This window comes from Thunnus thynnus, chromosome 20, assembly GCF_963924715.1.
Source record: "Thunnus thynnus chromosome 20, fThuThy2.1, whole genome shotgun sequence".
Lineage (NCBI taxonomy): Eukaryota > Metazoa > Chordata > Actinopteri > Scombriformes > Scombridae > Thunnus > Thunnus thynnus.
The window spans coordinates 26,688,884-26,701,337 of NC_089536.1; the positions used below are offsets into that span (position 1 = coordinate 26,688,884).

The 12,454-nt window shown below is 36.8% G+C and overlaps 1 protein-coding gene across 1 annotated transcript in view; it reads right to left on the bottom strand.

The window, feature by feature from the left end:
- Positions 1-10,100: 10,100 nt before the first annotated feature.
- Positions 10,101-12,454, bottom strand: part of hhex (hematopoietically expressed homeobox) — a 6,034-nt gene continuing 3,680 nt past the window's right edge. The window contains exons 2-4 of the mRNA XM_067576457.1: positions 11,723-11,901; positions 10,646-10,696; positions 10,101-10,489 (exon numbers count right to left, since the gene is read on the bottom strand). Of these exons, the coding sequence (XP_067432558.1) occupies positions 10,217-10,489; positions 10,646-10,696; positions 11,723-11,901 (503 nt within the window). The 3' untranslated portion in view covers positions 10,101-10,216. The remainder of the gene's footprint in view (positions 10,490-10,645; positions 10,697-11,722; positions 11,902-12,454) is intronic.

The window sequence follows — 12,454 nt, forward strand, 5'->3', positions numbered from 1 at the left end:
CCCATGAATCGGTGAGTGATATCTCCTTAGCTGCCGGAGGAATGAATCTGTCCTGCCGGGCCCCCTCAGCCCTGCTCCTGTTTTCCATTGCTTCAAATGGCCTCCCTCACGCATAGTCTATTGGATTATTGTTTTGGGGATTAATGTCTCGATGTGAATCCTTTTCACACACACAGTAAGTGGTTTCTGGGACAACTCCAGGCCTGACTGTTGACTCACCAGATGGGACGCTGAACAAAGACAGGCTGATACACTCAACCTTCAAGGTGAATGTGGAGAGGATTTTTCCAAAATGGGAAATGATGCTCATCAGAAACTGTTCAAAATGACCAAATGGAAAATAATAGTTGTTATTACTTTAGGATTACTATTTATATTTGGGGAATTTGAACAGACTGTTCATATTCCCCAAATGTCAATTGAATTTAACTGTTGTCAATTTTGTTTAACTATTTATTTTTAAATTTGCTTTTACATGTATTTCCATGGTTTTAATATTCAGTTTTACATTTTTTAAATTTATTTTAATTTTATATGCTTTAATAGTTATTTTTATTATTCTCACACTGGTGTTTTTATAAATAATTTCAATTGTTTTGTTCTGTAAAGCTGGGTATGAAATGTGCTATAAAAATACAGTTACCTTCCCTTGTATGAAATTACTATTTGTAGTATTTTTTTACACAATAAACAAAGGCTGAAGTCTGCATCATGTGAACACTTTCACTTCAAAACTGCACGTCTCTGTCACTTCACTGTACCATTTTATCATTCACTGTTATATTCTGCATCATAATCATTATAATGACTTGACCTTTGTTTTAGTAAAAAAGTATAACCAGTGTTTCAAAAAGGATTTAACCTAATGAGCTACATATTGGATCATCTCAAATAATGTCTATTCTATACTATACTAAAGCAAGAACTGAATACTGTCTATATAGACTTAATAAAACAAATAAGAATGAATGTGTGTGTGTTTGTGTGTGTGTGTGTGTGTGTGTTTAAATATGTGATATCCTTAATAGGGTTCTTTGTTCCTCGTCCTCTCTAATGATTAAAAGAGATTTCAATCAACCAGCATAGACAGCGTCAGTCACAACTGTTTGGCACAGATCCAAGTGTGTGTGTGTGTGTGTGTGTGTGTGTCTGTTAATGGACAGAAGATAATGGGAACTACAGTAGAGATAAGACAAAGGACAATAGTTGATATTTAGACTTAGTAAGGCCTTGAGTGGATTTTGATGTTTGCCATCTAAGACTCATTTCTCACTAAATCACATCTGTGACCATGATTGCAGTTGTGAGCTAGGATGTGTTTGGCAGCAGTGTGGTGGTAATGGATTACAATCTAATATGTTACTATAATCACATGACTTTTTCCTGCAATTTAAGAGACTGTACACAGACTGTCCTATATTATGTATCATTCACATTAAGGATGGGATCTGCTCTGTGCAGTTTGTGGTTCGTTGTAATACCATAGTTACATGCTGTTTACCTGCCAATCTGAATATAATACGTGAAAGACCGGCTGTATGCTGAGGTAGTCATCATATAATATCTGAGGTGAGTTCTCTAGTTTGCTATAGAAATGTACTCTAAACGTGTTTGTACTTGCATGTTATTTAGTCCTTGACTTTCATTTTGACCAGTGATTGAACTCTCTGCTCCACAGAGGACTGATGTAGAGAGCAGACTGTTGTGTCCAGTTGGGCTTTGACAGTGTGGCTCAGTCTCAACCTGGCTCCTACACACTCACCATATCCTCTCCACCTTCACTGGAGCATTCGCTTGAAGAGTTTGCATATTAAGGGTTGTTCCAGAGCAGTTCCACTGGGGTGGACAATAACACCCTCAGACAGCAGGTCTACACTGGTCCTGACTTGTCACTGTCCACTGCCTCTCACCACAAGTGCAGGTGTCAGATAATGGAGGGATCATAACATATGTTCTTTCTTGCTACTTCATCAACAAAATGTGTTATATTATCTTGTTATTTTTGTCACATGTAAACCTACAGCTACACTTTTCTATCATTTGGGAGATTTGGGGAATTTAGGGGAGATGGGTACTTATATTGATGACCGACACCTGACTGAGGCACTTTCAGTTTTGCCTTCATTTGTCATCCCAGTCTCACAAAGAACTACCTCCATATCGAACGATTCACCACTAAAATTTATGTCAGTGCCAGCTCTCAGTGCCAGTGCAGGAACGAGTGTGTCCTTTATGAAGCCAGATTGACATGAAGGATGTGGAGGTCAGGGTGGTGGATTGTGTGCACGTTCATGCAGGAGACAGGAGTTTGCCTTCTCTTGCCTTATGTTTGTGTGTTCTCACAAACTCAAGTATACTAAAGAGAGTCAATATGCAAAAAAAGCACTGTACACAGAAAATGGGGAAGCTGCTCACAGCTGAAAAACATTAGTATATATTAAGAATTAAGAAGTGCTCTGTAACCATAATCGTTCTATAACTGCATGCTATAGTTGCCATGAACATTGGACATAGACATTTAAAAATGTTGACAGTGTCACTAAACTGAATATGTGGTGTTAGGATTGCACTTCTATATGTACTGCTGCCAGTTGATGTGTCTCATCCACATTTATTATTATCTTCATGACTTAAAGTCAGGATATCTCTGCCTCTGCTGCTTTGATTTTGATCATTAAAAAAAAAAAATCTGTCTCTTGTCATTCTCTTTATTCAAACAGTCCCCATACAGATAGAATATGTAATCAGGTGGAGAGATAGTCTCTTCACTCAGAACATGGTTACATATGAAAGCTTTGCTTTTCTTATTTATCTTGTTATCTGGAGCTTTTCTTATTTATCTTGTTATCTGGAGCTGAGGAAATTGTGCTCATGACATACTGTACATGTAGGTATTTGAACTTTTTGCTGTGTTCTCTTCTAGAAAGCTCCTTTCTACTAAAGCTCAGCAGAGTGACTCCATGATGAAACCAGTTTGGATACTCCCTGAAATACAGAAGTCTGTCATTCTGAGATAAAGACACATCATGAGACATTTAGCTCAAGAAAACAATGATTGTTTTGTGGAGATAATGCTGAATTTAAACAATCAGCCCAGCTTGATAGCAAGCTTAAAAGAGCAAATATGAGCATCATTTGTTATTTTGAGATAATGAGATAACTAAAAGTGATGATAAAAAACTGTTGACATTATTAGACAATAAAGTTATGATTTTGAGGAGGTAGTTAAGAAAACAAAATTAAATTAAAGTCATAAAAATAAACAATTGAATAGAATAAAAATGAAATGTGAGAATATTCTATATATTCCACATTCTACCCCTAATATATATTGAGTGTACAGTGTACGGTGATAGTGCCACAATCAGTGGTGGAAGAAGTACCACTCCAGTACCACTCCAAGTATACTCCATTACAAGTAAAAGTCCTGCATTTAAAATCCCACTCAAGTAAAAGTACATAAGTATTAGCAGCAAAATGTACTTAAAGTATTAAAGTAAAAGTTCTGGTTTTGCAGAAAATCAGGCTGCAATATTTGACATATATTAAACAAAGTACATTATTAATAGTGATGAGTCAGCTGCAGCTGCTGGACGTGGAGCTAGTTTGAACTACTCTCTGAGGGTCATCAGATAAATTTGAGGAGTGGTTAGATGATAGATAAGGAAACAAGAAAAAACAAAGTTCTGCTGCATCCATTTGGATTAATTATTGTTTTCTTTCCTTTAATCTTTGCATTTTTTTTTTGTTTTTGGCCTCGAACAGTTATTATAACAGTTATGTGAGGGGAAATGTCTCTTTGGTGGAACTGCAAACAACTCAGAGACATCTGAAACATGACAAAGAGACACAAATACACACTGATTCTTTATAAAGGGCCACTTGCCAAAAATTGTGGGAGCCGCTGGTGTAATCTTTAATAATGTCATGTGATTTATGAGCTTAGTATTACGTTATTTTATGTCAAATCTTCATCTGAAAAGTAACTAAAACTGTCAAATAAATGTAGAGGGGTAGAAAGTACAATATTTCTCTCAAATGTAGTGGAGTGGAAGTATAAAGTAGCATCACATGGAAATACTACAAGTACCTCAAAATTGTACTTAAGTACAATACTTGAGTAAATGTACTTAATTACTTTTCACCACTGATAGTAATACAGTCATACTACATTAGTGCAAGAAGGTAGTATTGTGTACTGTGCTAGGTCCTAGGCTGAGTTGCATAGATTAAAATTAGGGTTAACTGTACATAGACTATGTTTATATATTACACAAATATTATTACATGTATAGGTATTACAAGTTTATACATGTATGTAATAATACAGGGATATGAGGTAACATAGTACTGCAAAGATAAATAGGGATTTTGGACATTGTTTTCATAATAATAATTACATGTACACCATTACCTGTACAATACAAACACATGCATACAGTGGCTTCTATTGTTTCTATTTTGAATCTGTATTATACTTTACATTTGTTTGTTTTGTTGTTTTAACAGGAATTTAAAAGCTGAATGAAAATTCATTCCTATGTAACAATCATTGACACACCCTGCTAAATCAACAAAAAAATCATAAAAATTAAAATGTTCAAATATAACAGACAGTATCAGATAAATTAACAAATGAAATATTACAGAAAAATTTGTGTGTGAGTGTTTACAAAATGTAAACTATAATAAAACACCTCTCATCACTAACAATTCCAGGGTACAGCACACTCTCCTAATGGCAGGTTAATGGCGGGGGAAGCAGCTCACTCTTTCCTTCATGGTACACCTAGAAACATACATTTGTCATCATTACAAGTATTCAGAAAGCTGTTTGGTCCTGTGTGCCACCCTGCACAGCACATGAGCCGCTGTTTGCTCTCTTTCAACACAAATCAGCACACGGCCAATTTAACTCCTAGTTCCTCTGCACTGAGAGGTGAAGACATGACTAAATGGTCTCAGGCTGCCATGATAATTCTGTTAACCACAGTGTTATTTGTCTATGTAGAGAGCTGATGGGGCCCTCATCAATGGTCTCACTAATGCTCATTAATAATATTCACAGGAAGCTCTGCAGATTATCAGAGAAACTCTCTCACTGTCAGTTTCAGTGAAGCATTGTTGGTGTGGTGTTTTGATAGATAGATATCGATGTACAGCACTATACTGTAAAATGTTAACTAATACACAAAGTATCATGCATCTCAAGCCTAGACACCTATAATGAATAACATAATGATCGAATCTTTCATGATTCAGAAGCATATAACTGGCCTGTTTATGAATGTGCTGCTAAGCACAGAGCTGCTGTAGGCCACAGAGAGACCATGTGGAGACTACAAGAGCTGTGATTGGTCGGCTACTGCTTGCATTTTCTCTTACAAGTTTCTGATTTAGTTGGAGATTGCTGATAATCTGCTGCTTTTCACTAACACACATCTTGCAAAGCCATCTTCAGTGCAAACCTTCCACTGTATGTGTTCACTGTCACAGTGAATAAATGAACGTAAAGACAAAGACAAAGAGAAATAGAAGTTACATGGATGTAACTCCAGTTCTAAAAGTATGTGTGTAGCACACCATCATTTGTATCACAAAGTGAATGAAAGAATATTAACACGGTTGGGGCTTGATCAGTACAACAGATCAGTCTTGTATTGTTGTGGTGATGTCAAAGCTGAACTATAAATCAAAACCTTCACTGCAGATATGAGCTATTAGACCCCTGTTAACCTCTCACATCAAATATAAACCCAGCTTTAGACTGACTACCCACCACTCTGTAAATCCTATGAAATGGAACTGAACAGTTGTGCATTTTCACTTCTATTAATCATATAATCTCCATAATTCAGTTTCTTTTATATTTCTAAATGAATTCTATAAATAAGAAAATAAATAGATGCTTGACTGAATAAACAAAAATAAAACAACAGCTGTTTTTCAAAGTTTTTTCCTCACTCTGCCTATCTGTGTCTCACCGGCGATATTTACCACTGATATCTGTCTCTCTCCATGTCTGTCTCTCTGTTTCCTCCTCCCTCCCCTCCTCCTCTCCCTCCCCTCGCTCTGTCTCTGTGGCTGGTGGCGACACTAGTATCGATGTAAGCGCTGTTTTCTCTCATTAATTTATCAGCTCAGCGGAGGAGGGGAGATAATGGCTTCCATTTGGCCAAGGTCAACAGTCAACACATTCCTCAGTCGTTCAAATATAACCACACATTAACTTGTGTCCACCAACAGACACACACACACACACACACACATACACAGCTAATAGATAGTTTCTGAGCTGCAGTTATACTGTCCTGCATGTCTAAGGTTTCATCCTATTGAGGAGCTAATACAAAGTCTGTGTTTCCCGGTCAGAATATCAGCAGAATATCAGAATGGTTGACTTCAGATAAGAGCTACAGAGAGATAAAGTACTTTACCCCATCAGTACCCAGATGACCCCTGATATCTGTTTCTGAGATGAAAAGTCAAAAAAAAAAGTTGAAGATGAAAAGTTTACCTCCTCAGTTTTGGCTCAGTTTTTCAGAGTTGTGATTGGATGAGATGACTTTGGTCAGAGTAACTGTGGGTAAGGTTTAGGTTGAGGTTACTCTCAGTTTCACTTCATTTGATAAATAAGCCACAGTGGCTGAGTCAACATGGTCTACAGTTGTTTGAACATATTGCAGTGAAAAGGTGGATTTCAGGTTAAATAAGGCTCTTTTTATACAGATGGAAGAGCCAATCAGAACAGAAATATGTGGAGTATAGAAGATTCTTGTGACAGAAGTCTTGTGATATTCTATATTTTCCTCATTGTGAACAGATCCAAAATAATACCCCAAATACTCACCAAAGAACCAAATGTATATGAAACCACAGCTGAAATAGAGCTATTTCCTCCTGTTTGAGTAATGTTTGCTTTGCTGAGCCGATTTTTAATGACACAATATATTTATGTTTTTAAAGATTTACATCTTCAGAAAGTATTGAGAGATGGAATTGTTGACATTAAGAGAAATGTAGTTTAACACCAGCCAAGCATCTATAATAATACAGTATATTGCTGTACGGACAGCAACTTCATAACATTTTGACATTATCTGGTGGTTCCTGAGAAACTTATCTTAAGATTCCAGGTTTACATGACAGCAATGATATTAAATGTTCCAAATGATGGTGATAGTGATGACGAAGAAGATGATAAATGAAAAAAAAAAGTTCTAAATCAATAGAGGTGCAGAAACCTTCTGAGCAGCACTCAATTCTGATTCACCAGGTTTAACTGATGGCTCAACAGTATTAGTCTTTAATACTGTATGCATGAATGTATGTAAAACATATTAATTAAATTCATTGCATAAAACGACCTATGATTTTAGAATACTACAATATTTGATGAAATCATGTCCACTTCAACATGTCAGCTAGAAGACAACCTGTTTTTTTCACGTTACCAAAATTGAATTGATCACATCTATCATCTATCAAAAAATTTAAGCGTGTGTGTGTGTGTGTGTGTGTGTGTGTGTGTGTGTGTGTGTGTGTGTGTGTGTGTGTGTGTGTGTGTGTGTGAATTGACCAGATCACATCGGCACTTTGGAATCAGCCGGCTATCTACTGAGCATTTCACCCACCAACTGTGTGTGCTATTCCTCCAAATGTTGACTTTACCCTGCGAAATTTGTGAACCATTACACAATACAGAGGCTGAGATCAATGTGTGTCTTGTAGGTGTGAGGCCATTGAACCTCGGTAATGTAACTCAAACAAAGTTATGAGAGCAATAAGCTTAAATCCTCAAAAATATCACACAATGCCAAAAATGACTTAATGACTTCCTGATACATCCCACAGTCTCAGTTTAACTGTCAGTCTCCACAACTACAATGATCTCCTCTATTAAAAGGTACTGTGAACATATATTGTACAACTATCAATCAGTCCCCTTGCTATCTGTCCTTGTTGTTCTGAGGGTTCACTCAATCATTAACCTAATCTACTTACTGAAAACTCCTACTCACAGTGTTTGCATGAGAGCTCAATGATAAGCTATTTGAAGTTGAATGTGGTGATGGGACAACCATTGACATGGACTAAACTGTTTGCTAATCTGTGGTTGCCTTTGATTCTTCACAAAACCAGGAAGCAGTGAAAGAGCAGAAAGAAGAGTAATGATTGGCTTTTAATTTCAGTCTATCCTCTGTCCCAACAGCAACATGCTGTATCATCACCGTTAGTTACTTTAAAAGTCTATTGGAGCAGCTTTGGGTTCAACATCTTGTTAAAGAGCACAATGAGTGTCTCGTGTTATCTTTGCTGTCTGAGGTGAGGTTAGAGTGGGGGACCAGAAATGAAAAGATCTGAGTTGAGGAGCTCTTATAAGATCCAATTAAACATGTTGTGGAAGGAAAATTAGGTCATCCATGCCTACATACCTTCATAATGTATGTCAATAGTGTCAGTGTCATTGGATACTTGTATCCTTCTGGTACAGTTCATCCTTCTCCATGGCCCTCAGCTCACACAATATTTCTTCTCATTTTTTAACAATTTCTTACCTTAATGTCTTCAACCTATTGGACCCACTGGGTCATTACAGACTACTGTTGTGTAGCCAACATGGTTCACATGCACAGAACTCAGGCAGAATTGTGAGAAAATTTAAATACGATCTAAAATATTTCTGATTTTTTGTAACGGTGCACATAAGAAGGACAAATGTTTCCAATTGTGATGTATTTAAATTAGAATGCATTGTATACACAGTAATAACTGTAAAATTAGGCAAGATCCCCATAATATTAGTTCAATTTTGACTGGAAAATAGATGTGTGCTTTCATTGTATTTATGTTGTATTGTGTAGGTGGCATTAGGCAACAAGTGGTGCAGTGAATGGACTATTCAGCAACACCATGAAAATCAATAAGTTTCACCGGCCAGAGGGAGTCAGTCATTTAATGTTTTAATCATGATACTTTAGGCCCGCACCTTCTGATGGAATTTATGGAACCAACACGTCTTTCATAAAAGTAGCAATTACTGTAACTGCAATTAAACTGAGTCACTGAGAGAAAAGTATTATCATGCAGTGTTATCACATTCCTCAAACACCCAGGCTCCTACACTTTTTTTTTTTTTTATATCATATCTGCTATTTATAACTTTAAGTTCGTAACTTTTAAATTTTATTTCTATGCTTGTAATTTAGCATTGATGGTCCTTTAAGTTTGTTGCATCATCGCTGCATTTTTTTTCATTGATTATAATTCATAAGCGAAACCATATACTTTCATTCATGCGTTGCACTATAGTAATTTAGTCAACATGCAAATGTAAATATATCTAAATATACAGTATATATACTGCTTCTCTCTCTCTCTCTCTCTCTCTCTCTCTCTCTCTCTCTCTCTCTCTCTCTCTCTCTCTCTCTCTGTATATATATATATCTAACTCGGTGTTTGTGAATAATTTGTGATAACAAAGCTTCTGTCTGCATTGTGCTTTTCAATCATTTTATTACAGTATCTAGTTATATTTGTGTAATTTTTACTTTAGGCTTCTAATTTACTATTTAACTTAATTTAGGCGATCTGACTGAAAATACTTGGAAACCCCAGTTTGATTTTCTTTTTATGGAATGGTGGAATTATTTTCATTTTAATTATTTGTCACAGAAATCAGTCTATGATTTTTAACATGACTAAATATATTTTTTTTGTGGTGTGATTTTAAGAAATGCAAAATAAATCACAGTCATTTGATCTACAACCGAAAGGGACAAATTTATTATCACAAAAAAATAGTTTATTAGTTATCACCCTACAAAACAGAATTTGCGCTACATCGATTATTTAATGAAATATTATATTTTAAGGCAAAGGCCTATACAAGTAAGAGCGTTAATCATTCAAGGACATACAGTACAGAGAAATGATCTATATTCATTTACAGAAACACAGAAACAATCAACACAAAATATAGCTGAGGGCTATGCATTATATACAAAAAGTTTCCTGACAATCCTGTGTGCAGGCACTGATGAGGGTGAAGTAAAAGTTAGAGCATAGTTCCGGCAACTCGCGGATTTTTCACCCAAATATTTCATCGGGAACTAGTCCATCACCTGTCTGTCTCCAGCGTCATAGGAGTCCAGTAGTCTTCATCATCCAGCTCATCCAGCATTCCGAGTGGATCAGTATGTGTTGAGCTTGTGTTTCAGAGTTGGGGGTTCAGTGTGAAGTCGTCGTCGTCCTCTATGTCGAGCTCCTGGTCTGTATCGTCTGACACGTCAGAGTCCAGCTCTGTGTGGGACTGCTGCGGGGACACGGAGCGCGCACAGCGGCCCGCCTGCGCCAGCTCAGAGACCGGGATAGTGTGTCTCTGCTCCGGGCTCTGGATCCCGGACAGATCGGTCGTCTCGTCTCCTTTATTACTCCTCCCGGCGGAACTGTCATCCTCCACCTCCCTCTTCCCCCCCTGGGGATTTTCCTGATGATCCAAACGGATAGTTGTATGAGTCAAGAGGCCTGTCCGGCTGCCTTTTAATGTTATTAATTATCTCCGCTTCATAATAATTCAATAAGAAATAAAAGACACTTAATGAAGGAATGTAACGCGATCGAGTGATATATCAGAAACTCTCACCTGTTTTAGTCTTCGCCACTTCGCTCGTCGATTTTGGAACCAGGTTTTAACCTGAAAGACAAATGAAAAACAAAGGATTTACACTCATTCTGTGGGGTTTTAGTTTATTTGAACTGAAACAAGAAGGCAGAGCACTGATGCAATAAAGCCATGCATTGTTGTTCAGCTGCAGATCACATCATGAACTCAGTGTTTTAATCCAGCTCGAACTGATTTCAGTCATTTATCATTTATTCGCTTTGACAGAAATGAATGGGATCAAATAATCCCGTAGCTCAGATACATTTTCTATCGTGTTGTTTATTTCTGTGGCAGTAATTTAAAAGTTATCCATTTTATTTTGCGGCTAACTTAATATGTCAGCGTTTCTTCTTTATTTATTACAGGCCTGATTATTAATTCTGCTTACTGACACCTAAACTCTGAAATGTTCCCTCCAAACACTTATTACAAAGATAGTAAAAAACAGAGTGTAGTATATCCTGGATACAGTTATGGTGGATCTGGACACGAATTCATTGAAGACATCGTAGTGGATGGACACGTCTGCATCTGTTAATAGACGCACTCGTCTATTAAGAAGATTGATTTCTAACCAAATAAACATGCAGCACTTTGTACCAAATATTTCAAGCATGACTGTCGTTTAATAACACATTTTAAAAAACTTTTTTTGAGTGGAATAGACTTCAGTGATGTTTAAGCTACCGGAGAAGTTTCTACTTGAAACAATGTCCGACGTTTTCTGCCTAAAGGAATAGTTCTGCTGGTCTTAGACGTTTCTATTTCGGTGTCCGCTAAGGGCCACTTATGCAGAGTAGTTATATGTTATTGGTGTTTCTATAGCTAGTTACAGGATGACAGAGCTATTTCAAGGCGAAAGAAAGCAAACTATAATTTCTCCTGTAAGGAAATATACTCATTTCATTTAAGAGCTGATATATCGCATAACTTTATAATAAAAGAATACGAGATAAAAATAAATCAAGTGAAATAATCTGGTTACTGTTGAGAAGGCACTTCATGCTTCATAAGTCAACGTGCATTCATTACAATGTAGGGATGATCTGTGCTCACCTGTCTCTCGCTGAGCTGCAGCATCTTGGCCAGTCGTTTCCTCTCTGGAGGTGAAAGGTATTTCTGCGTCTCGAACTTCTTCTCCAGCTCGATGGTCTGGTCGTTAGAGAACCGGACCTGACCGCCCTTTCTTTTATGTAAGGGCCGCTGGATGAAGGGAGTCCATAGCAGAGGTTTCCCTTCAGAGGAAGGAAGACAGATGACAGAGTATTCATTTAATGGCCTTATAGCCTCAAAATATCAGAGGATAGCCACAAGTCATCTGTGACTGACGAATGGAAGTTTGTTTTCACACTATTCACACAGACTGGCACAAGCATACATAAAACAAGACATAAAAATAAGGATAGGAAAAAAAGTGTGAAGAAAAGAGAGAAAATGACAGAGGAAACAAAACCCCCCCACACAGTTCCTTCCCCGACTCTTACCCTTTATAAATCATTTCAAAATTTGACTATAATCTATAGTCTGCATACATAGCCTAATCTCTAAGATTGCTTCAATTTACATAGGCCTATAGAATTTAACTTCATAAGCAGCGGTCAGAAGTACATTCTTATTCTTATTCTTATTCTTATTCTTATTCTTATTCTTACTCTTATTCTTATTCTTATTCTTACTCTTGTTCTTGTTCTTGTTCTTATTCTTACTCTTATTCTTATTCTTATTCTTATTCTTATTCTTATTCTTATTCTTATTCTTATTCTTATTCTTATTGTTGTTGTTGTTGTT